Source organism: Papaver somniferum, chromosome 10 (assembly GCF_003573695.1).
Source record: "Papaver somniferum cultivar HN1 chromosome 10, ASM357369v1, whole genome shotgun sequence".
Taxonomy (NCBI): domain Eukaryota; kingdom Viridiplantae; phylum Streptophyta; class Magnoliopsida; order Ranunculales; family Papaveraceae; genus Papaver; species Papaver somniferum.
Genome location: NC_039367.1, coordinates 153,942,253 through 153,967,978, shown reverse-complemented (window position 1 = coordinate 153,967,978; position 25,726 = coordinate 153,942,253). Strand labels below are relative to the sequence as shown.

At 36.1% G+C, this 25,726-nt stretch overlaps 1 protein-coding gene and 3 long non-coding RNA genes across 6 annotated transcripts; 2 read left to right on the top strand and 2 right to left on the bottom strand.

The window, feature by feature from the left end:
• Positions 1 to 328: 328 nt before the first annotated feature.
• Positions 329 to 783, bottom strand: LOC113315235. The gene is made up of 2 exons (XR_003342873.1): positions 596 to 783; positions 329 to 510 (listed from the first exon to the last, which is right to left on the bottom strand). It is a non-coding gene; the product is annotated as an uncharacterized LOC113315235 (long non-coding RNA).
• Positions 784 to 2,338: 1,555 nt separating this feature from the next.
• Positions 2,339 to 3,682, top strand: LOC113316585 (putative F-box protein At1g32420). The gene has a single exon (XM_026564748.1). It carries the CDS (start codon positions 2,339 to 2,341, stop codon positions 3,680 to 3,682), a length of 1,344 nt encoding a protein of 447 aa, XP_026420533.1.
• Positions 3,683 to 9,184: 5,502 nt separating this feature from the next.
• Positions 9,185 to 10,841, bottom strand: LOC113319677. 2 transcript variants are annotated; one of them, XR_003345745.1, is made up of 3 exons: positions 10,654 to 10,841; positions 9,452 to 9,800; positions 9,185 to 9,366 (listed from the first exon to the last, which is right to left on the bottom strand). It is a non-coding gene; the product is annotated as an uncharacterized LOC113319677 (long non-coding RNA). The 2 variants fall into 2 exon arrangements; XR_003345746.1 differs by having other exon boundaries at positions 9,452 to 9,670.
• Positions 10,842 to 18,452: 7,611 nt separating this feature from the next.
• On the top strand, positions 18,453 to 24,622 carry LOC113319324. 2 transcript variants are annotated; one of them, XR_003345363.1, is made up of 9 exons: positions 18,453 to 18,563; positions 18,779 to 18,828; positions 21,102 to 21,578; positions 22,488 to 22,712; positions 22,833 to 22,996; positions 23,154 to 23,448; positions 23,841 to 23,954; positions 24,037 to 24,174; positions 24,266 to 24,621. It is a non-coding gene; the product is annotated as an uncharacterized LOC113319324 (long non-coding RNA). The 2 variants fall into 2 exon arrangements; XR_003345362.1 differs by having other exon boundaries at positions 23,841 to 24,174; positions 24,266 to 24,622.
• Positions 24,623 to 25,726: the final 1,104 nt, after the last annotated feature.

Here is a 25,726-nt window from a genome sequence, read left to right as displayed (position 1 = left end):
AGTTTTTTTGACTTTTACAAATATACACCTTTTTTTTTTTTTTTGAAATAACGGTTAACGGAGAGTTATCCTCCACATGGCAGTTAAGTCCACTTAAAATTACTTTTTAGTCCCTTAAATCGCTGAGTTCACCATTACCATGCTATTAACTCTTTTAAAATCGCAGAGTTCACTTGTCAACTCGAATCGCTTCTGTTCCACCATGTGAACTGTGTACACGTCGTCAGAAACTGACACGTGGCTCATCAAATTGCTGAGTTAACTCAGCTTTGTGGTAGATGGGTCGTTCAAGGCTTTTCTCAAACTATTGTGCAAAAACTACTCAAAATTAATACAAAATCCAACTTATGTTATTTCATACTGTTCTAAATTAGCACAGTTCATGCGCAAATGAAGTGATATGTATACATTGGAAAGACAAACAATTTCCGTGCTGAGTTTGGGAAGATTATGTACCACTTGCACCACCACCACCACTATTTCTGCATCGAACACCTTCCCACTGTGTACCTGAAACAGACATTAATCTCAAGGCACTGACAGAACTTAAAGACTCCAGCAAATATTGAGCAGGTTAGAGAGAATTTTACACTACCTCATCCCACTTAATCAATACAGTGAGCAGCTGTTCCAGAGATTTCTGCTTTATGTACATAAAGAGAATTTAACTTGAGAAGGAAACAACCAAATGGCACACTCAAAGCATTGTGTCACACCCAGAATAATGACCCTTGCATGACCTTTGAAACATTCAGTTCCCCCATCAACAGTATTTCATAGTCTCTATATGGATTGTCTCCAGAGTCATATTCTAGATAACCAAAACAGGGAGACAGTATCAACTCAAGGTAATATCCATGAAGGAGTAACGTATGCAGTATGTGTAACTATAAACACAAGTAATTTGAAGATTCATGTATGTAAGATGGGCATATCCATTCCTGCATATGTAAGAACACAATTGAACACTAATCATCTATCCAGCAAACAAAATAAATTCAAAAATTCTTTGAAATTTTGGACGATCTATAAATTCAAAAATTCTATATTAAGAAATCTCAAATCAAAACAATGGAACAAAAATAAAACCCTTGATTCTTAAGCATGACACTAAGAAATGATGAGTACTCATTTACTAAATCAAAGCTACAGTTGGCGTATTATGTAGATAATCATTAGTACTGCAATCCTATTCGAAAACGAGGTATAATAGAAATGTTGCACAACATGTATACTGGGATTTCCACGAATGTTGGTAGAGGAATTTGGGGAACATAACAAAGAGTTGTATTCAGGAATTTGGGCAACATACCATAGCCCATTCATTTTCCTTTACTAGCATCCACACAGTTAGTATACCAAGTATTATACACATTTACAGGATCACTATCGTATCAAAACTTGTAATAAGGTATAGATAAAATTAGTGCCAGCTAGATTCATTTTCAATTCATAAAACTTGTAATCAAATATCAATACATAAAACTAACTAGGGAGAAACGAACGAATTCGAACAATTAAAATTGAACCCAGTATCAATCGATTAGGGAAAAGTAGAACTGTGAAACCAATCAAAAAATGAATCCAATATCAATTGATTAATTATGAATCCCTAGGGGAAAATGAATCCAGTATCAATCTATTAGAGCAAAATATACCAAACACAGAAACTCCAAGATCAACTCACCAAATTCAAAATCTTCTTAGCATCATAATAGCACAAAAAAAGGAAACCCATCATCAAATAAGTCTATACAAACAAAAATTTCAAATTAGGGCAATAAATTAGTACCTGGGACTGAGGAGAAAAACAAGATTAACGTGTTGTCGTTTAAGTTTAACAAAGATTGCAGGTGTTTGCGTGTTGTTGCACGAGGAGGAAGCCCAAGGTTTTGCTGCTCGGGGAGGAACCGAAGAAGAACAAAAGAACGAAGAAGAAAGAAGAAGTTGTTTTCTGTTCAGGGGAAGATGCGTATTAGGTATTGTTGGATGAGATTCAATCTCTGATTTCTAATCAATTGTTAGAATTTTATTAGAGGACAAAGTTGTAATCTTGCAACTCAATTTCTCATCTCGGTCAAGGATAAATTGACCATAAAACCAAAAAATTGACTTTTCCAACGGATTTGGATGAAAAACATCCAACGGGCCTATATTTGTAAATGGGAAAAAAACGGGAGTCATTTTTAAGTCGGATGTACATATAGGGGTACATCCGGTTACAGTACTTATTTCAAATGATGTCACAGTCCTAGGTGTTGACAGAACTGAAACATATGTGTCTGGGACAATAACAGGTACACCTTTGGTTCTCTGTCAGCATGCTAATTCTGATCAAATGTTTCCATCCATTAACAGTAGAAGTAGTACTAGTCATACTCTAGCTGGTGATGATTATATAGTCTGCGAGATACTCAGCAGACTGCGAGTGAAGTCACTAATGAGGTTCAAATGCGTATGCAAAAGTTGGAAATCCTTGATCGAAAAAGATCCTTACTTCATTAATTTGCACTTTACTCGATCAAAAGTTGTTGGGAGATCCATTCTCACCGAGATGTTCACTACTGAAAATTATGCACGTGTATTATCAGCCAAGCTATTACTGCCATCTGAAGATGGCCATGGAGGAGGAGCAACTTTCGAAAGGGAAATTCCTGTTGGCCCCCATCGTTGCCTTGATTACTTACACATGCTCAATTTCGTCAATGGTTTAATCTGCTTCTTAGACAGAAAAGAGCATAGTGTTCGTGTCTACAACCCAAGCACCGGAGAATCAACTCCCTGGATAAGATCCAGAATTAGAAAAGAACCCTCACATTTTAGATATATTAAATTCGGTGACTATGACTTTGGATATGATCCTTTCACCAAAGAGCACAAAGTGCTTGCCATGTGGGATCTGGATGCAAGAAGCAAAGACTTTCCCTGTGAGGTGTTGACTGTTGGCAAACACCTCAATCAGTGGAGATGGATTGAGGATGTCCCACCAGTGTCTCCATCAAAGCTTGGAAATCCTGTTCATACAAATGGTTCTATATATTGGCAGTCTGATATCTATGGTAGTGGAGTTCCTAGTATTGTTGAATTTAATGTTAGGAGCGAAAGGTTTAGAGTGATATCACTTCCTAATTTCATAATCCGAGATATTACTAAACCTTATGTCGCCAGTTTAATGGAAGTCAGTGGCCGTTTAGCAGTATTAGCATTGAAGACAACTATAGTTGACTACTCGAAAGATCCTTTGATAAACAGTAATAATAACAGCACATCTGTTAAGATGTGTATATTATACGATAGTCATGATGACAATCAAAATGGTACAAGCATCACAGGTAGCAGTAATAGTAATTACCACTGGATGGAAGAATCCTTCTCGACGCCACCATTCGATTGGAAGCATTCATGGATTCGGCATATGCATCCCATTCAAGGAACAGACTTATCTATCATGCAATATCCAGAAGACGATGATTTCTCATTCTATTATTATAATTGGAAAAGGAGAAGTTTTAGCAGTAAAAAGTTCACAATAAATGGAATATCCTCAGTTGATGCGTCTGTCAAATACATGAAGGGTTATTTCTGTTTTTATACTTTCACTGAAAGCCTTTTTCGAGTAAACCAAGTGCATGCCGGCGGTACAGGTATTGTTCATGAAGTCCAAGAAGAAATTGTTGATTGAGAAGACGATCATTTCGGTAATGAGCACAAGCTTCAAAAACAAAGAATTTTGAATACTGCGCATCATGCCGCCTATGTTATTAGTCTATTGTTTAAATAGAATATAATGCTTGAGTAAAGGTTCAGGGGAATAAGAAGAAGAAGATTTTTTGTTGGCAAGAAGGGGAATGCCAGCATACAGCAAGGGTAGGCTGTGGCCTTTAATTTGCCATTATCTGGTGAATTCCAGTAATATAATTTCTGTTGATTTCTGATGTTTTGGCCTTCAAGTAGGTTACTGAACTCCAAATGACGCATATTCGGTACAAAATGATCCATCTCTTGTTCCGAATGTTGGTTATTCGGTGGCTAGGTACTTATTTTGTTTTCCGATTATATATAATCGGAAATATTCTTTTGATATTAGAACCGAATATACAGGCCAGAAAAACTATATGTTACTGAACTCCAAATGACGCATATTCGTTAGGAAATGATCCATATCTATTTCCGAATGTTGGTTATTCGGTGGATATGTACTTAGTTTTATTTCCGATTATATATAAACGGAAATAATGTTTGGAAATTACTACCAAATATACACAATCTATTTACTAAAACTTGGTTTCTTATGTATATAGGCATGGATCTATGACCACTTCCCTATCCTGAAGTTGGCCGGAGAAAACCTGGGGTGGTGCAAAGGTACTCCTAGAGGAACAAAGTATATATTTGAAGACAACCGTTCTAGGACAAAAGAGCAGCAGTTGATTCGCATGAGGGAGATTTTGGACCAGTTGAAGGCCTCAGACGTATGCTTTGATCCATACAAGGAAGATCGATCCAGTGGGCATATAAATGTTCGGTCGGACTTGTCCCTTTATTTTGGACCATTCTGGCACCCCACATGATATGTGATGTATAACCCCTCTAGGGTGATGCGACAACACGGGTATATACAACATCAACCTGCGGAGGAAATGGGGGATTACTACAAATTGGAGTTGGAGTTGTGCTCTTCTAGTGGTGACAATCTCACGATTGTTCACACAGGCCCACCTACTGTTCTTGATAACTGGGATAAGAGGAATGACTTCATTATTGACACTGGTAGACGAACCACCCGAGGTGATGAAAATTATCCAGACTATATGAGTTGGTATAACAACGTATCAAATCCTTTGGTTATCCGTGAAATCAAATCCAATACTACTGCGGCGGGTTCAAGTTATAATTGTATCATCAAAGACAAACCAGCTGGTTATGATAGACTGGTGCGTGTTCTTATATTTTTGTTCATTTTATATTATTCCTATAAATCTTAGGTAATTACAGTTTGATGTTATGTCATTACGTATAAAAAACAGGTGAATAGGTTCAAGCGTGTTTCCAAAATGTTAACTGCATGCCTGAAGAGCGGAGATCCCATGCCAGCTGAGAAGATCAAAGAGGCTAGAGACCTAGTTGATAATATAGATAACGAAGATTATGCTTCCCAGTTTGGGGAGAAAGTCACGAAGAGGCATCCGCCCAAGGTGGCAGTATCAAAGACGGGTAAAAGAACTCGAGCTTCATCGAGCGCTGAAGGTGCTCCAACTGATGCTGCTCCAACTGAAGGTGCTCAAACCCGTGGTCGTGTAGGAATGGGAGGTAGTCACGGTGTAAAGTAAAGAAGAGCAGATAAATGATAATGATTTGTGTTTTACATTCGGGACTTTACAAGGGCCAATATAGAAGGTTAGACAACCCATATTCGGAAGTTTGGGTAACTGAGTTGACTTCCGATTATTGCAAGTTCAAAATTTAAAAAGTATCAGTTTTTCCCAAGTTCTGATTTTTGGGCCATCGTACATTCGAGAGTTTACAAAAAAAAAAATTATCCTCCGAATATTACAAGTTCAAAACAAACCATGCCATGGCTCTAGGTGGTTCCAAGGGCCAATATAGAAGGTTAGACAACCCATATTCGGAAGTTTAGGTAACTGAGTTGACTTCCGATTATTGCAAGTTCAAAATTTGAAAAGTATCAGTTTTTCCCAAATTCTGATTTTTGGGCCATCGTACATTCAGGACTTTACAAAAAAAATTATCCTCCGAATATTACAAGTTCAGAACAAACCATGCCATAGCTCTAGGTGGTTCCAAGGGCCAATATAGAAGGTTAGACAACCCATATTCGGAAGTTTGGGTAACTGAGTTGACTTCCGATTATTGTAAGTTCAAAATTTGAAAAGTATCAGTTTTTCCCAAATTCTGATTTTTGGGTCATCGTACATTCGGGCTTTACAAAAAAAATTTATCCTCCGAATATTACCGATTGTAAAGGATAAGAATACTGAGTTTTGAAATTTTTTGAGGAATTCGTTTTTGGGGCCATTCGGGGGTAAATAAGTCTACATAACTACCAAATATAGATTTTTTTGGAAAACCAGTTTGGGGTTTTTTCTCATATTCGACAGTAAACTACTCTCTTGGAACTACCGAATATACATATTTGGTACTCTGTGTGTTATATTCGTAAGTTTATTCGAGAAATTATCTACCGAGTCTGGGTGGTTCATGGCATTCAATGCATGCAATAATCGGTTTTTCTTGTTTACAAAAGCACACAAACGCATGCAAATCGAGTATTTGAGTTTCTTAACACAATACCTGTGTTTTACATGCATCGTTAGCTTCAATATCAGGCGATTCTCCATTTTCTTCCATGAAAGGGTCATCTAGGTTTTCCTCTTCACAAAAGTTTGGATCATTCAACATATACCCCAAATCGTCTTCGCCATGATTCTCACCTTCTTCTTCATATCCATCCATTTTTGTAGTGATAAAATGGGTTTTCCCTTTTTTTTTCCTTCACCTTCTTCTCTATAACTCTAACAACTCAAAAATGAAAAAGAAATGGAAAAAATGAAACAGAAATCATTATTACTGCATCGACTACAATCGGAAGTCTGGGTATTATTTTGGCTTCCGATTGAAATCGGAGGATAAAAATGTTATCATATCCTCCGAATATATAAGGGTAATTTTGCCATTACGAATTACGCGAGATAAGGGTTGGCTATATTTTTCCTTTGGGTGATCTTTTTTGTTTTATTGTTGGCCCCTAAATCCTTTTGAGTGACCCTAAAAACGCGAGGAAAAAAAACCCCTCAACTTCAAACAACACTTGCAAGAAAATACCACCACTAAAGTACTTGCGAAGTAAACACAACTCAGAAATAAAGAACATAAAAAAGAAACCACCCAGAAGAATGAAAACACCCAGCATCTGCATGAAAATTATAGGACACCACGAACTAATACCCAAACTGTTCACTAGCATCTGAACCAAGACCAAAACCAAGAAACAAACCCAATATGCTGTTTGATTCCCTATCTAGTTCTTCACGGACCAGGTCACCAGGGTCATATCAAGTTTAATCCACTTTGTCCTGATCACAATCAACTAGATATGAACAGTACATGGCTTCTCTTAAGGCTGATATTTTTTAACAATCTAACCTGCTGAGCAAGGTTTATTTAGGCATTTTGTACAGAGACTAATTGATAGCAAGATGGTTTGTTTATACTGAGACAGAAATGATCAACACCGCACATGCTTGCAAATCTTTCCAGACCGTAAACAATCAAAACCTAAGGCGTGGAAGTGACAGACAGAATTTGAACTACATTACAATATGAAGATTGTAATTTCAAACAAGAGAGACAAATAAACTGACTCACCAATCCCTCTTTTAGTTTTGATTCTATGAATTTCTAGACATTTGAGCCCGGAGTAGAAGTATAAAACTCCTAATGTTCCACCCTTTCATCATCAGAAATGTGCAGGATAACAGAGCCATAAACCATTCTATATTTGTAGAATCCAAAAATCAAAAATAATATCCCAAAAGAAGCATACCTTTGCTAATCCAGCATACCTTTGCTAATCCAGCATATATCTTGTCATCAAAAACTAAACTGGATGGCTTGCTACTGTTATGTTTACCGAAAAAGAAGACGAAAGCAAACTCCGCCCTAAGCGTAATAATACTGCTAAATCAAAGTCCTTCCATATGTCTTTTTTTTCTTTTTTTCTTTTTTTTTATTTATGTTAGGGGTATTTTGGTAATAACATATTTCTAGTACTAGTCAATTCGGAATTACTTGACGTCTCTGGTCGCAGAAGTAACCCTCGTAAATAAGGTAAAAACCCCAAGGCTACTATGTGGTCTCCCCTTATAAAGTTAGTTCTAAATACAAAGATTTCCAATTTTTTCTCACTTAAACAATCAAAGATTGAAAAAGGAAAAAGGCACAATTTTAGATACCGTGACCTCGTAGTGCTATTTAAATAAACTTTTCTGAGAACTTAGTCATACTCATTATTTTCTTTCTCTTTGAATTAACGAGATGACAATCCCCGATCGGGATGATTTAATACTTAAAGACGATGAAGTGGAAACGATTGGTAAGTGATTTTCAATACGTCTTATAACTTTTGTTTTGCTTAAGTTGTATCTTAAAATTAGGGTTATTTGTTTTCATATGGTTGGTGATCCAACGAGAAATTTAGAATTTTAGAGCATCAAAGGACAAGCAAACCAAAACCCTGATACACACATCCAATTTTATCTTATTTTGATCGATAAAAAAGAATCGTATCGAAACAAGAGAAAAGATGCAAGAGAGAAAATTGTGTCCCATCACAAAGGACACAACTCCAAATAGAGCCCCTCCTCATATAAGAACGCAGTTAATGACAGTAACAAAGACACTGGACTACGCAGAGACCCTCCTAAACTAATACCAAACCTAAGCTAAGGTTGTCCCAATAAGTATCCTAGTTCTAGCGTTTGAGCATAAACTAGAGCCGATATAGTTATATGATATGATAATTATACTTCAATGACTTTACCAGCCGATTAACCTTCATCTTGAATTTTGTTTCAAAGTGAACTTTATCGTGTAATTACATTCTTTTGACAATGTCCTTATGTCCACATAATTGGTCTGAGTCAGCCACATATAGAACGCTATTTTTAAATTTCAGTATAGCTTATTTGAAGTTTTACCTTTTGGGCGATAGGTATGGATATCGGTGGTGCCGACCAAAACCACCATGAAGGATGTATCGGAAAAAAAGAATGTTTTTGGGATCGGGTGAAGTACAAATGTATCCCTGTTTTTATGTGCGCTTTCAAGTGTACCCAGTTTTTTTGACTTTTACAAATATACACCTTTTTTTTTTTTTTTTGAAATAACGGTTAACGGAGAGTTATCCTCCACATGGCAGTTAAGTCCACTTAAAATTACTTTTTAGTCCCTTAAATCGCTGAGTTCACCATTACCATGCTATTAACTCTTTTAAAATCGCAGAGTTCACTTGTCAACTCGAATCGCTTCTGTTCCACCATGTGAACTGTGTACACGTCGTCAGAAACTGACACGTGGCTCATCAAATTGCTGAGTTAACTCAGCTTTGTGGTAGATGGGTCGTTCAAGGCTTTTCTCAAACTATTGTGCAAAAACTACTCAAAAATTAATACAAAATCCAACTTATGTTATTTCATACTGTTCTAAATTAGCACAGTTCATGCGCAAATGAAGTGATATGTATACATTGGAAAGACAAACAATTTCCGTGCTGAGTTTGGGAAGATTATGTACCACTTGCACCACCACCACCACTATTTCTGCATCGAACACCTTCCCACTGTGTACCTGAAACAGACATTAATCTCAAGGCACTGACAGAACTTAAAGACTCCAGCAAATATTGAGCAGGTTAGAGAGAATTTTACACTACCTCATCCCACTTAATCAATACAGTGAGCAGCTGTTCCAGAGATTTCTGCTTTATGTACATAAAGAGAATTTAACTTGAGAAGGAAACAACCAAATGGCACACTCAAAGCATTGTGTCACACCCAGAATAATGACCCTTGCATGACCTTTGAAACATTCAGTTCCCCCATCAACAGTATGTTTCATAGTCTCTTATATGGATTGTCTCCAGAGTCATATTCTAGATAACCAAAACAGGGAGACAGTATCAACTCAAGGTAATATCCATGAAGGAGTAACGTATGCAGTATGTGTAACTATAAACACAAGTAATTTGAAGATTCATGTATGTAAGATGGGCATATCCATTCCTGCATATGTAAGAACACAATTGAACACTAATCATCTATCCAGCAAACAAAAATAAATTCAAAAATTCTTTGAAATTTTGGACGATCTATAAATTCAAAAATTCTATATTAAGAAATCTCAAATCAAAACAATGGAACAAAAATAAAACCCTTGATTCTTAAGCATGACACTAAGAAATGATGAGTACTCATTTACTAAATCAAAGCTACAGTTGGCGTATTATGTAGATAATCATTAGTACTGCAATCCTATTCGAAAACGAGGTATAATAGAAATGTTGCACAACATGTATACTGGGATTTCCACGAATGTTGGTAGAGGAATTTGGGGAACATAACAAAGAGTTGTATTCAGGAATTTGGGCAACATACCATAGCCCATTCATTTTCCTTTACTAGCATCCACACAGTTAGTATACCAAGTATTATACACATTTACAGGATCACTATCGTATCAAAACTTGTAATAAGGTATAGATAAAATTAGTGCCAGCTAGATTCATTTTCAATTCATAAAACTTGTAATCAAATATCAATACATAAAACTAACTAGGGAGAAACGAACGAATTCGAACAATTAAAATTGAACCCAGTATCAATCGATTAGGGAAAAGTAGAACTGTGAAACCAATCAAAAAATGAATCCAATATCAATTGATTAATTATGAATCCCTAGGGGAAAATGAATCCAGTATCAATCTATTAGAGCAAAATATACCAAACACAGAAACTCCAAGATCAACTCACCAAATTCAAAATCTTCTTAGCATCATAATAGCACAAAAATAAGGAAACCCATCATCAAATAAGTCTATACAAACAAAAATTTCAAATTAGGGCAATAAATTAGTACCTGGGACTGAGGAGAAAAACAAGATTAACGTGTTGTCGTTTAAGTTTAACAAAGATTGCAGGTGTTTGCGTGTTGTTGCACGAGGAGGAAGCCCAAGGTTTTGCTGCTCGGGGAGGAACCGAAGAAGAACAAAAGAACGAAGAAGAAAGAAGAAGTTGTTTTCTGTTCAGGGGAAGATGCGTATTAGGTATTGTTGGATGAGATTCAATCTCTGATTTCTAATCAATTGTTAGAATTTTATTAGAGGACAAAGTTGTAATCTTGCAACTCAATTTCTCATCTCGGTCAAGGATAAATTGACCATAAAACCAAAAAATTGACTTTTCCAACGGATTTGGATGAAAAACATCCAACGGGCCTATATTTGTAAATGGGAAAAAAACGGGAGTCATTTTTAAGTCGGATGTACATATAGGGGTACATCCGGTTACAGTACTTATTTCAAATGATGTCACAGTCCTAGGTGTTGACAGAACTAAAATAGATATGTCTCGAACAATAACAGGTACACCTTTGGTTCTCCATCAACATGCTGATTCTTCTAAAAAGTTGCCACCTGTTAACAGTAGCAGCAGTATCAGTAGGATAAGTGATGATTTTATATTCTGGGAGATACTCAGCAGACTGAGAGTGAAGTCAGTAATGAGGCTCAAGTGCGTATGCAAAAACTGGAAATATTTAATCGAAAAAGATCCTTACTTCATTGATTTGCACTTTACTCGATCAAAATCTGTTGGGGCATCCATTCTCGTCGAGATGTTTACTTCTGAAAATTATGCACGTGTATTATCAGCCAAGCTATTACTGCCATCTGAAGATGGCCAACAAGGAGGAGCAACTTTCGAAAGGGAAATTCCTGTTGGCCCTTATCGGTGCCTTGATTACTTACACATGCTCAATTTTGTGAATGGTTTAATCTGCTTCTTAGACAGAAAAGAGCATAGTGTTCGTCTCTACAACCCAAGCACCTGAGAATCGACTCCTTGGATAAGATCCAGAATTAGAAAAGAACCCGCACCTGTTAGAAATCTTAATTTCGGTCATTATGACCTTGGATATGATCCTTTCACCAAAGAGCACAAAGTTCTTGCCATGTGGGTTCTGGATTCAAGTAGCACAAACTTTGCCTGTGAGGTGTTGACTGTTGGCAAACACCTCAATCAGTGGAGAAGGATTGAGGATGCCCCACCAGTGTCTCCAACAAAGATTGGAGATCCTGTTCATACAAATGGTTCTATATATTGGCAGTCTGATATCTATGATAATGGAGTTCCTAGTATTGTTGAATTTAATGTTAGGAGCGAAAGGTTTAGAGTGATATCACTTCCTACTTTCATTATCCGAGATATTACTAAACCTTATGACGCCACTTTAAAGGAAGGCAGTGGCCGTTTAGCAGTTTTAGCATTGAAGACAACTAGGGATGACTACCTGAATGATACTATGATAAAGAATAATAATAACAAATCTGTTAAAATGTGCATATTATACGATAGTCATGATGACAATCAAGATGGTACAAGTATCACAGGTAGCAGTTATAGTAATTACCACTGGATGGAAGAATCCTTCTCGACGCCACCATTTGATTGGAAGCTATCATGGTTTGAGCATATGCATCCCATTCAAGGAACAGACTTATCTATCATACACTATCCAGAAGACGATGATTTCTCATTCTATTACTATAATTGGAAAAGGAGAAGTTTTAGCAGTAAAAAGTTCACAATAAATGGAATATCCTCAGTTGATGCGTCTGTCAAATACATGAAGGGTTATTTCTGTTTTTATACTTTCACTGAAAGCCTTTTTCGAGTAAACTAAGTGCAAGCCGGCAGTATAGGTATTGTTCATGAAGTCCAAGATGAAATTGTTGATTGAGAAGACGATCATTTCGGTAACGAGCACTAGCTTCAAAAACAAAGAATTCCGAATACTGCATCAATCATCATGCCGCATATGTTATCAGTCTATTCTTTATTTAGAATATAATGCCTGAGTATTAAGGCTCAGGGGAAAAAGAAGAAGAAGATTTTGTGTTGGCGAGAAGAGGCAAGCCAGCATACAGCAAGGGCAGGCTGCGGCCTTCCTTTGCCATTATCTGGTGAATTCCAGTAATATAATTTCTGTTGATTTCTGATGTTTTGGCCTTCAAGTGGAAACGTTATCTAAACAGCTTTTGTGATTTGTTACATTGATCAGAGGTTTCATGGTTAAATTGTGGATTTACATGCATAAAATTTTTATGCTTTTCAAGTTTCATGTATCTAAACTAACTAAAATTTGTATCATCATGGTTAAAATCTTTCTGAAGACACAAAAATTTGTGCACGTGGCTATTGATCACCATTTAGATACATGGAATCAGTTAAACAGTTCGATAAATATGTTACAGACAATAAAATGGTTCTTAAGCCGCATCCATCATGACTATCTATATCTTGTTGAGATATCAACACAGACTTCATTAGTGAAGCCCAAGTCCATTAGTAATCCTCTAGAGTTTTCTGGAGTATATAAATACTAGATAATTAGCATGTGTATAAAGGGATCCTGAAGAAGTATCTAGAGTATAAAATCCATCATGTACTAGTTAGAAATGTCTAGACTAGTTTAGTCGGTGCTTTAGGGACATATTCTAGATAGTTCCTAGGCAAGTATAAATAGGTGTTTAATTATGGTCCTCAGTTGTGGTCACTCAAGTAAGTGGCATTGAGTCCTCACAGTGTAAGTGAGAGGTGAGAGCTCTACTCATCGTGAGTTTATGAGTGGTGTGAGTGAGTAAGTAGTGTGCACTGTGAGATTAGTGCACATGAGTGCTTTGTGAGAGTTGTATGTGTCTAGAGTGTCTAGAGACGATAGTGTAACGATTTTTGGTAAACAAATAATGAAATTATACCGAAATCCTGCTGAAATCTTGGTTCACCATCTAGACATAGTACAGAAATTTCCTCGCATTAGACTCAACATATCTATCATTTAAAAATGTAAAAAACATAACATCTGATCTTTGCTGAGGAAAAAATAAATAAAAATCCTAACGCGGATTATGAATGACTAATCGGGTTATCGTTCACAATTGGTTATCACAATCACAAATCAATGTTCCAAGAAGAGGTGGTGTCTATGATGGACAAAGGACGATTAGGATTATCAAAGGCGGTGTCTATGATGGACAAAGGATTCTCTCTAGGTTGGACGGCTAAGAGGATTCTCTCTAGGTTGGACGGCTAAGATAATGCCTCGACCATTATAACTAACATTAGCTTTGCACGGCTTATCCCATTATAACCCTAGCTATGACCAGGCTATAGCTAACTATAACTATTTTTCGGCCTCAGCTAAAACCTTAGGTCTCCCGGTCGATCAAAAATACTGCCGATTGATCATGGTCAATTCCTGTGCAGATGCAATATATTATACACCTTTTAGATACCGTGAAACAAAAAAGTGTTAGTATATGATTTCTTTCTTTCGTTTCTTTATGGGCGCTACCTGAGAGCTTGCAATCTTTACATCGGAACCATCCAACTCAAGACAAGTTTTTTAACTAGACTTCTCTAAATTATACCAATCTAGGAAAATAAATATGTTAACAGAAGCAAAGACATGAATGCAATGGATCATTTTTTTGGTGATAAGTACGTTATTAACTGCTCATTTGGGTGTGGATAGGCGAGCAACCTGTATAGAGAATTTGTTTGGATGGAGTTTGTGATTAGATGGGACCAAATCGTACTTGCTTACCGTTTGTCTACCCATCATTTTAAGCTTCCTTACCTGCTATGTGTTTTCTCTTATTGTACTCCTCTTTTGGATAATGGAAAATGGGTCCTTTGTCCAAATATTTTTAAAATATGGTTCAAATAAAAGAGTAAAAATTATTATGGATGAAGTGGACACCAAAAAAAATAGCAAGGATGAAAATGGATTCATCCTGACTTAAACTTAAAAAATAACAAGGATGAAACCGTATGCATCCTGATGTAAATTAAGAATAAGAAAAAGTATTTGAAAATAGGTAGGATGAAACTGTTTACATCCCGGCTATTTTTACATTTTTTTTCCATTTAAACAGTATCAAAATTTAAATATCATTTTCATTCAGGAATTGTGGATTTTGATCTTTTTAACCAATTTTGTGTTTGGATAAAACAGTTAAAATTCTTTTCATTATTAACTTACACCGTTATGGGTACATATAAAGATCAACATAATAATTGCAGTAATTGGAGATTCGGCAGCGTAAGATGGTCTTTCGACTTGGATGGAGAGCACTCGAGGACACAAATTTATCCCTAATCTTCCAAGGAGTTTGATAAGGTAGACAGGTAACTTTGTCCGTTATTCCTCCCAGCCCCACAACACCCTAAAATTTGTATTAATAAACAAGTAGCCTAATGATAAACAAACTATTGAAAGAACCACATATATTAGCCTACTTATAAACAATTATCTCAGTACAACGGAGTCAATCCTTCCTTTCTCCAAATACTTACATTAGAGTCGTGAGAACTTAATTTGATTTGCTTGCAGATTATTAAGCTGGAATTTCCAAGTTAAATGTCATTCGAAGGATTTCTTAACGGAATGTTTACCAAATTCTAAGTCTCTAAGTAAGTCAAACTCTAATTGCATTAAATCGAATTGTGTATTCCAATTTTTTTTTGAAGAATGATATATTATATATATAATATCATCAAACTTCGTACCAAACAATTTTTTTTTGAAGTATGATATATTGTATATATAATATACCATCAAACTACGTACCACCAATGTTGTAAAAGGTGTTGGGCAAGACGAGGCGCCAAGCCCAGCGCCTAGTGCCTAGGGCGCCTAAGCCGTCCCAGGAGAGCGCCCGAAATTTAAAAATAACAACATCAAGCATAATTTGGCGCCTTAGGCGCCTTTTTTGTCTAAGCGCTGGTCCAACGCTTAGAGCGCCTTTCACAGCATAGCATACCACACAAATATGGAGTATAGTTATAGTCGTAGCTGTATTCGCTAACCTGCAACAATTTTGACGTTGCATCAGTATGCAAATTGAACAACAAAACTTTGTTAAGTTTTATGTGTGTCAAGCAGGGTGAGATTGCACGACATCTGCGTGGAGTCTTAAACTTTACAACCCGAAAGCCGCAGGTATCAATGTAAGTAATATAAGGGTGTTAGTGACCTACAATTCTACATATCTGTAACCAGTTCTTCCATAAATCAGCTAAATCTAACCCCATTTCTTCCATACCTCGACTAAATCTACCCTCAAATTTCTTAACATAATCTAATCTTATAACATATCTACGCTAGGATCTTAAGTCCCGTCTAATGACGAAAAGGTTGTGCCCGGTCGTAGGCCGGGTGATACCTAGTATCATTTTATTTAGACTTAGTTAGCTTAACTGTAATATATGTGCCTTGAATACGGTTTAGTATTCAGTTGGGTTTACCATTTTCCCGGCCCGTTTTCCCAATTAACTTTTGTTTGTTGGAAGGCATCAGGAGATAAGAAGAAAGTCTTCTTCTTCTTCTGTAAAAAGAGAAATTTATTTATTAGAAAAGAGAGAGTGAACACCAAAAGGGAGCTAGGGTTCTTGAGAAGGGGTTTATTCAATATCTTGTAATCTTGTTGGATACATAGTGAAATCGTTATCGTTCTCTTCCAAAGTGGATGTAGATTATCTTGATCGAACCACTATAATTCCTTATGTTGTGTGTGCTTCATTTACTTTTGATTTCATTTCTTGATTGATTGTTCTAGGAAGAGCCATTTCCTACAACAAATTGGTATCGGAGCTTCGGGTGGGAGAGATCTAGGATGGCGGCAAAGTATGAGATTGAGAAATTTGATGGAAAGAATGATTTCAATTTATAAAGGCTAAAGATGAGGGTTGTTTTGGTGCAACAAGGTTTGGAGAAAACTTTGAAGGGGAAAACGGCTCTAGCAACAACATTGTTCGATGAAGCAAAGGAAGAACTCATGGACAAAGCACATGGAACAATTTTGTTGTGTTTGAGCAATGAGGTCTTGAGAGAAGTAGCGACGGAAACGACGCCAAATGGGCTATGAAACAAGTTGGAAAAGAGGTATATGACCAAATCCGTAACTAATCGTTTATATCTTAACCAGAAATTACATACTCTTAGAATGCATGAAGGAATGTCTATTATAGATCATATTGATGATTATAATAAAATCTCTTGGATTTGGAAAATATTGATCTCAAAATTGTAGATGAAGACCAAGCATTGGGTTTGCTTTGTTCCTTACCACCATCTTATGATAATTTTGTTGATACCGTAATGTATGGAAAAACCACAATTTCCATGGAAGACGTTAAAGCGGCTTTGAACTCTAAGGAGTTAAAGAAGACGGGTATTGATGGTAAAGATAATTCGGGAGATGGGTTGTTTGTAAGAGGAAGAGGAAACCAAAAGGGTGGATTTGATAGGAGTAGATCAAAGTCAAGGTCTAAATATAAATCTGGTAAATTATATTGCTTTCACTGTAAGGAACAAGGGCATTTCAAGAAGGATTGTCCAAAAAGGAAGAACGTTGAGAAGAATACAAACCAAGGCACCGCGGAAAATGTTGAAGTAGAAAGTGGTGATTGAACGGTTCTCACGGTTTATACCGAAAGCTCGGAGAATGGGTGAATTCTTGAATCAGGGTGTACATTTCACATGTGTCCTCATAGAGAGTTGTTTACTACTTATCAAGCTAGAGAATGTGGTAAAGTTCTTATAGGTAAGAATGTCACTTTTAAAGTGGTGGGTGTAGGTACAATTCAAATTAAGATGTATGAATATATGGTGAGGACTTCAACTAAGGTTAGGTATGTTCCAGACTTGATAAGAAATCTGATTTCTTTGGGTACACTTGATTCAAATGGCTGCAAGTATCAAGGTGAAGGTGGAGTTATTCGTGTCTCAAGGGGAAATCTTACAATTATGAAGGGAGAGAGGATTAATGGTCTTTATACACTGCAAGGTACTACTGTGACAGGTGATGCAGTTGTATGTTCTTCAAGTTCTGAAGATGATACTACCAAGTTGTGGCATATGCGGTTAGGGCATATGAGCGAGAGGGGGTTGGCTGTTTTGAGCAAGCAGGGATTGCTTTGTGGTCATAAAACAGGCAAACTTGATTTCTGTGAACATTGTGTCTTTGGGAAGCAGTGTAGAGTCAAGTTTAGTACAACAATACATAACACCAAGGGTATTTTGGAATACATTCATTCTGACTTTTGGGGTCCTTCTCGGGTTGATTCACATGGTGGTGGTAGATATATGTTTACATTCATTGATGATTTCTCATGAAAAGTATGGGTATTCATAATTAAGCACAAATATGAAACTTTTGTTAAGTTCAAGCAATGGAAGACTATGGTTGAAAAGCAAACTGGAAGAAAAATCAAGTGCTTGAGGACAGACAATGCACTAGTCTAGAAGAGGTTGTTAATGACGTTTTTAAATGACAGATAAATTACGTGATTAGGATATGACGAAAAAAATATGTCATATAATATAAAAATAATGGGACCCATCATTTAACGTTAAAAAACTGTTATTCTCAAATGTGATAAATTTGTAGGGACGTGATCAACCATTAAATCACAGAATTAATCTGTGGGATATCGTAAGTTCAATATGCCCCCACTAATATTCTGTTAACACACCCTAAAAGTGGCTAACCACTGGATTAACATAGATTGGCTTGCCATGAATCTATAGAGCCATATTTGTTCCATTGTAGCAAACCCCAAACAAACATAAAACCCCAGAACCAAAAGAGAAGTTCTGAGTTTATCTCTTCACCCCGCTGTCTATTCTTTTCCCTCCGGAAACCTAACTACCCGGGGAGACTCTAACTTAGAAGAAGAAGAAGACACGACGATATTGAGTATTGAGTAAGTTTCAATTACTTTATCTGGGTTACGCTCAAGTTTCTATCTGGTCCCTAAAAATTTGATTTTGGAGACCAAAAATTTTACATGCAAAGATTTTGATTTGATATATTGGTTAAGAGGTAGAAATTGGGACGGAATAATTTTGATTAGTTTGATTGCATGAAAGTTGTTTCTGAATTCACTTCTTCAACCCTTTCTCTCTGTTATTTTGCTAGACAAAATAAGAGGAGATCGAAGAAAAAGAAGAAGAAGATATCGAATTCAAGTAAGTTTCAAATCCCTTCTCATCTTTCATTCGGTTTTTTTTTCTTAAGCTTCTGTCTGATTAATCAAAAAATTGATTTGATTTTTGGAGGCCAAATGATTATCTAATAGGATCCAAAGATTTTGGTTAATTTGATAAATTGGTTAATGTAGAAATTGGAAAGGAATGAATTTGTTTAGTTTTATTGCATGAATCTGAAAGGAATGAATTGGGTTTTTAAATCTCTATTAAGAATCGAAAATTGCAGAGATTTTGGTTTGATAAATTGGTTTGAGTTTTAGGGAGAATTGGATACCTTGAAAATCTTAAGTCATTCCAATTCTATTTTTCCATTGATCATTAAGTGAGTTTGTTTTCCTGATGTGCTTCTCTTATTCAAACTTTGTTGGTATGAGATGGTCAATTTTCTGAGGTTAGTTTATCAGTGAGTAATCAGTCTGAGGCCACTTACTGATCTTAAAAAGTTAAAATCCGACATGAGAACTGAGGTTCTTGGGCTTGTTCCTGTAACACAACCTTTTGGCGAGGAGAGTGGGAATCTAGATGAGTACCCCCAAGATGCCCAGCGATTTCACTAACAGCTTAATTGCATCAAGCTGGGGTGACCCTGCACTTGTTCGCGATTAATTCTGTTCCTGACACTCATTGTAGCTTTGTCAGGTCCACCACCACCCCTGGAGTTTGGAGCAAGAGTCATAAGCCCCTTTTTCTCGCAAGTGTTGTGCCTTCTTATCTGTGAGACTTACATAGATTGAGCTTAGGTATTATTTCTTACATGTATTCTAGAAGTTCGTGTAATATTTCAAGAACCAAGCTGAAAGCTTGTGTTGTTAACATTATAGTGTAATGCTGCTCCTCATTTTCTTCTATCTTAGTACTGTAATCATATTGTGTAGTATCCAGTGACACTCATATCTTGAGCTGATTGCAAATGTCATCTATCGGAAGTTCTCTTAAAAGTTAGGACCATCCAGCCATTGGGCATCCAAGTTTAGGGATTGGAAATAAACATCATCAGTGAGACTAGTCGGTCTTCCCAACTCAGTATACCACAATGTGAGCCTCTTTTACCGATACATTGTGGGGTATCCATAAGGTTAACAATCAAAATTGGTCAAATAGTAATTATCAAAAAGCGTGTCATCTCTTTATGTTTTCTGAACTTAGATATTTGTTCTAGTGGCTTAAGCATGCTAAAAATCTGAAAACTTGTTTCTGTTTGTTTCTTCACCTGAGATATGTGATAATCTATATTCGAGTTAAACATTAACTTCAACTAGTAATCCGGATTAGATCATCTTAAAAGTTTCTATTGCCTGGTATGCAAGTACTGAGTAGATAATTTCCAGGTTCTTAAAGTTGAGCTGGAATGAGATTGAAACATTTAATCTCTATCTTTATTAATCTCATCTGGATTTTTCCTTCTTCCAGCTAATCATCTTGATACTAAGTACACTTATTATATCTTAATTTTTTAACTTGTTGACATCTTCAGCTACTTCATTTTTTGAGAACAAGACTTAGATGAATTATGACTGGTTCATAATATTGAGATTAGTTTTGAAACTCCCTTAATGTGGGGCAGAAACCATCTGACTGAAGCTTTGTCTGCATTATACTTATACACCACTCTCTGACTTGGACCATCTTTTTTTACGAGTTTAGTAGGATCTCCCATTGTGATTATTAGACTATCATTAGATTTGGCATCACCCATGTTCCTTTTCCCTTTCCCATTTTCACTCGTTTTTCTTGCCAAAAACAACAGGGCTCTTTTAGTGCAAATGATTGTTGCAACTGGTTTCTTACATGTCACCAGCTTTACATCATTGTTGTTGATAAATTGGCTTAGTCATTAAGTGTATACTTTCATGTGTTTCTGAAAATCCCTTTTTCTTCAGACAGTTTATTGATTACTGTATTTGATTAATGTCTGCTTTGATTATTGATCCATGTAGTGGATTAAGTTCATTCTTTTCTTATTGGTATGAGGTTCTGTAATTGGTTAAGGATTATAGTTATCTGGGTGAATGAAAACGTTCAATTTCTATCTGTTATTATTTAAATTCGTGTAGTCGTGTCCAGTAATTCACTATTCGCTGCTCCTTTAGTTTTATCACTTCTATTTTTAACATGTGTTTAGTTGTAAGAGAAGCTGGCTATGAAGCTTAGCTTTGGTGCTTGTCTGGCTCATGTGATACACAAGTTTTGTAGTATCTGTAGTTTCCTTTTGTATGCTCTTCATAGTAAGTTTGCTGCATCTTGTTTGGCAGGCAATCATTGGCGTAAGTTTGTATGCTTGTACTCTGTATTCTTACGGTTTATGGAAACACAAAAGACACCGATGAGCCATTTATCCATTCTTCTCAAGCTAATTCAGGTTTTTATTGCAAGGATGAGAGTAGGCCTGATAGGAAGTGGCATATTGTTTTGCCAAAACAACGAGGTCCTTATGTGAATGCTTTTGAGGATCCTTTTGTCTTTACTGGCATAGCTAAAGAATCTTCCCTAACGGCAGCGAACTTAGATGATAACAGTATATTGAGAAGGAATGGAAGAAGAACATCTAGCGGTAATAATCTCGGTCATTTAAACCCTAGCAATTTCATTTTAGGCGGGATGAAATCTAAAGAAAATCCTTTTGGGTGGGATTATTCCCGCTTGGTGTTTTATTCAACCCTAAAATCAATTCAGAGATGTTAAGAGGTATATCATTTTTGGGGGATTATCAGTTCAGAGTTCAAAAAAAGGTATATCTTTTTTATGCTCATCTACAACTAAATAACTTATGATATTTGATTTGAAAGATGCATGAGTTCATATTAGACTCTTTGATTGAATATGAAATTGGGTTACATAGGATTGATATAAATTTGTAATAATACAATATTATGCTTGTCCATAGCTAACTTTGATTGAAAAGATGCATGGGTTCAAATCAGACTCTATGATTGATTCTGAACTAGGGTTACAACGATAAAGTAGCTGTTTGTTTTGTTGATGAATATGACGAACTTTATGGAATAAGGTTACAGTGACAGAAAGGGAAATCAATTGGTTAGAGTTCCCAGATGTGCTGAATGAAAGCTTATGGTTTGAAAGCCATACCAAAAAATTGATGTGCCAGTTTGAAACCAAGTAATAAGATTTTAGAAGTTTGTGTAGCATGTTCTGTATGCAAGTATATGTGCTGATATGCTATGCTACATACTGTAGCCATACAGTAGTGCTTAAAATATTGAGATACGATTTGTGTATAGATGTTTGTTGAATCTGAATCTAATAATCAAATATTAAAGGTTTAAGCTATTTAGATTGTGTACAAAGTAACAAACCAAAAGTTCATTCTTTTGAGATCATCACGAAACAATAATGTTAATTCTTCTATAATCCCAAATCTTGAAAAAAGGTGAGACAATGACATTGTCAACTAAGATCTCTGTTTTTTAATCTATGATAATCTCTGTGTTTAGGCCTTAGAAACTAGGTAACTTTGCTAAAATCATTGTGGACTCCTGCATAGAGCATGTAATTGTCAACAATATTTCGTGGTGTTTAGTTAACTGTTTAACATCCTGGATTCTAGCAGCATTGTTAGTTATCAATAATGTAATTGTATTGAACTATTCTATTGTGATGTATGTTTGTTGATGTTTCAGATGACTGGAGGGAATACGACCACTTTTGTTTTTTTGCGATGGAATGCAGCCTCACATTGAATTGGTCTCCATCGTCTCCTAGACGTATCCCCATAGTGTCTGGATCAAGTCATGATGAACATAGTTTAGGGAGCCAACCGGGTGGAGCTGTGTTAACCCATGGATCAGAATATGCTCTTAATTCACAAGATAATGAAATTGAGAACATTCATGCAAACTTTAATGGTAATGTTAGATATCTTTTCATTGATTTCCCTAGTTTTTAAGTTATATAACCTACAATTTATTTGCTTCTAAATCACAGATGGTTCATTACTTATTCTAATTTTGGGTTTTCCAACCTAGATGAGCGTTTGCCGGTATTCTTTAATGAGCATGGGCAATGGAACGGGCCAGCACAATTTCCAACCTGGATCGGAGAGATTACAAGGTCACAAATAGGATTAGGGTATAAGACTTGGAAAGAGGTTCCTGATTAATGCAAAGAAGACATTTGGAACTCTGTTCAAGTAAGTCCAATTTGGCTTTCTCCTCTTGAGCTTACGTTCATCTATCATTCTATATTCTTTTGGCTTTCTATAACCTTACCAAGTGTTGAAATTAAATGCTTACACTGCATTATGTAGTTATGGGAGATCTGAGTGCATTTTTTTTTTATTATAACAGAGTACGAACCAGGTAACAAATGTCCATAAAAAATATGTTTTAACAAAAGCAAACAGTGCATGGAAAACAGAAAAATCAACAAAAAAAATGATTGATCAAAGATGTTGCAACTGGGCAAGAAAATAAAAGGAAGTTGCCAACATACAGTAAGAAAGAATACTTGGAGAAGTTTATTGATGACATCAGTGTCCCAAAATTTCAGACAAAATCTGAACAAGCTGCGAGAGCACGGTCACAAGTGAAGGTTTAGCATACAGGTGGTAGGAAATGTGTCCCTACAAGGTGGATTGAAATGGTAAATTCTTAACACTCTATTGCATTTTAAGGTATTATCTTATGTTATTTTATTTGTTTCGCATTGGATAGCATAAGAAGTTTTTGGTATGCCAAGTGTCCTTGTTTATACTAGTTTCGTTGGTTCTTGTTCATTCTGTGCATTATTTACTGAAAAGGGTCATTTATTGGTTTCAATCCATTTGGTTTTGGTTTTTAAAGTGCAATATTAGCTAGAGAAATTCAGCTGGTTAGATTATAAGGCATGTCGTTATAGGATAATTACTTATCTTAGCAGCTAATAGAGTTTTGAGGCACTTATCTTGTCAGTAAAACTCTTCTTTATTATGTTTCACAGATGTTGTCTTGTGATGCAAAATTTTGCAAGTTTTTTAATGAGTCGTGTTGTCACAGGAAAAGGAAAGCCCCACTGGTGCGATATATTAGCCAGATGTGTGTTTAAAAACACATAGGGTCACCCCAGATGATAATCCCTCATCTTCTAAATCACTGGCAGCTGCAGAACTAGTAAGTTCTCCTGTTTTTAAAGGGATGCGGAGTGTGTGCTGGTGTTTCTAAATCTCAGTTTATTGCTTCTGAGTTTATGAAGGTCAAGGTGCAGAAAGAGAAGCACAATCTGCGGAAAGAGAAGCAGAAAAACGAAGCTTTGAAAGCACAGTTGGATGCTGAAAGACAGAAAAACAAGACTGGAGTACATTATCAGATCTCTAATAGCTTTTATCAGCAGGTAACCTCGAATATCTCTTAGTAATATACAGTCAGATTATGCAATGCTGCTATATCATGGTATCTTAAAATTAGTCTTGTTACATATACAGGATATTGTGTTCCCTTCGTCGTTCGGTCTTTGTTGTTTGAGGAACTTCAGGAAAAAAGTTGTTGCACTTGCATATGTTGATAGTAAGCTACTGATTGATGACAGCTACGAATGCATGATTGAGGAAATATTTGATCCAAGAGCGATGTTGTGCAATAAAGATGATGCAGTACTTCAGGATGTTTCGAGGGGTGAGTTTATTAAGTGTCCCAAGGCCTACGTGACTTCTGTAGGAGAGCGATCAAGTTAGAGCGGCAATGACAGTATATTGGTTACTTTTTTAATTCAGTATTTAAGTTGGAGTTAGAAAATGTCTTCTATTACATGTTCGAATATTCAATTTTTTTTAAAAAAATAATTATTAAAGTCAATTTGTTTAACGTCTATTTTGTTTTTTAATCTGGATTAATTTCGATACACCAAATATAATTGTGAGCGGATTTCATATTTCTGGATGGTTCAGATTCCCAAAATCTGAATACCAATATCCGAATCGGTAGCCAAAAAACCGAATCGGTAGCCAAAAAATGACAGAACTTTTATGTTAGAATAAGATTTTTCTTTTGAATTATAACAGGCATGAATCATTATTTTTCAATTGTTGTTATAGTTCACATATAGCAACCACGATTTTTTTATGGCATTAATCAACTGTTATTTTATGTTACATACAATAATCGTGATATTTAATTACAGATTCTGTATGTGATTCTAAATCACAAATTTTAGTCGTCATACTTTATAACATTATTTATTTGTCATTTATAAAGAGTCACAACAAATAAATAACGGTTCGAATAACAGATGAAAACCGTGATAAATCATGTTTTATAACAGACTTCATTCGTCATTTATAGCCCCTTCTGGACTAGTGATGGTTTGGAAATTTGTGGGGGTGAGTTCAATGAGCTCTGCAAGGAGCAAGGGATTGTGAGACACCGCACAGTCAGAAAAACACCACAGCAAAATGGTGTTGCAGAAAGGATGAACAGAACCATTATGGAGAAGGCAAGATGTATGCTCTCTAATGCCGGGTTACCAAAGCATTTTTGGGCAGAAGCAGCAAACACATCATCTTATTTAGTGAACAGATCTCCATCGACTGCCATTGAGTGTAAGACGCCAAATGAAGTTTGGACAGGTCCACATGCTAACTATGAAGACTTGAAGATATTTGGATCTTCAGTCTATGATCATGTGAATGAGGGGAAGCTAGAGCCTAGGGTATGCAAAGGGTGTGAAAGGCTACAGGTTATGTTGTCCGGAAGAGAAATCAAACAAGTTTTTTATTTGTAGATATGTGAAATTTGATGAGCAATCTATGTTGAAGAAAAAGAATGAAGAACTAGATGGAAGAGTTGAACAGGTTGTCAGTGACAAGGTGGATCTTGGTGACCAGGTGGAACTTGAGATACAAGTTCAAGGAAACAATGAGACTATTGTTTCTTAAATTCTCCTCATA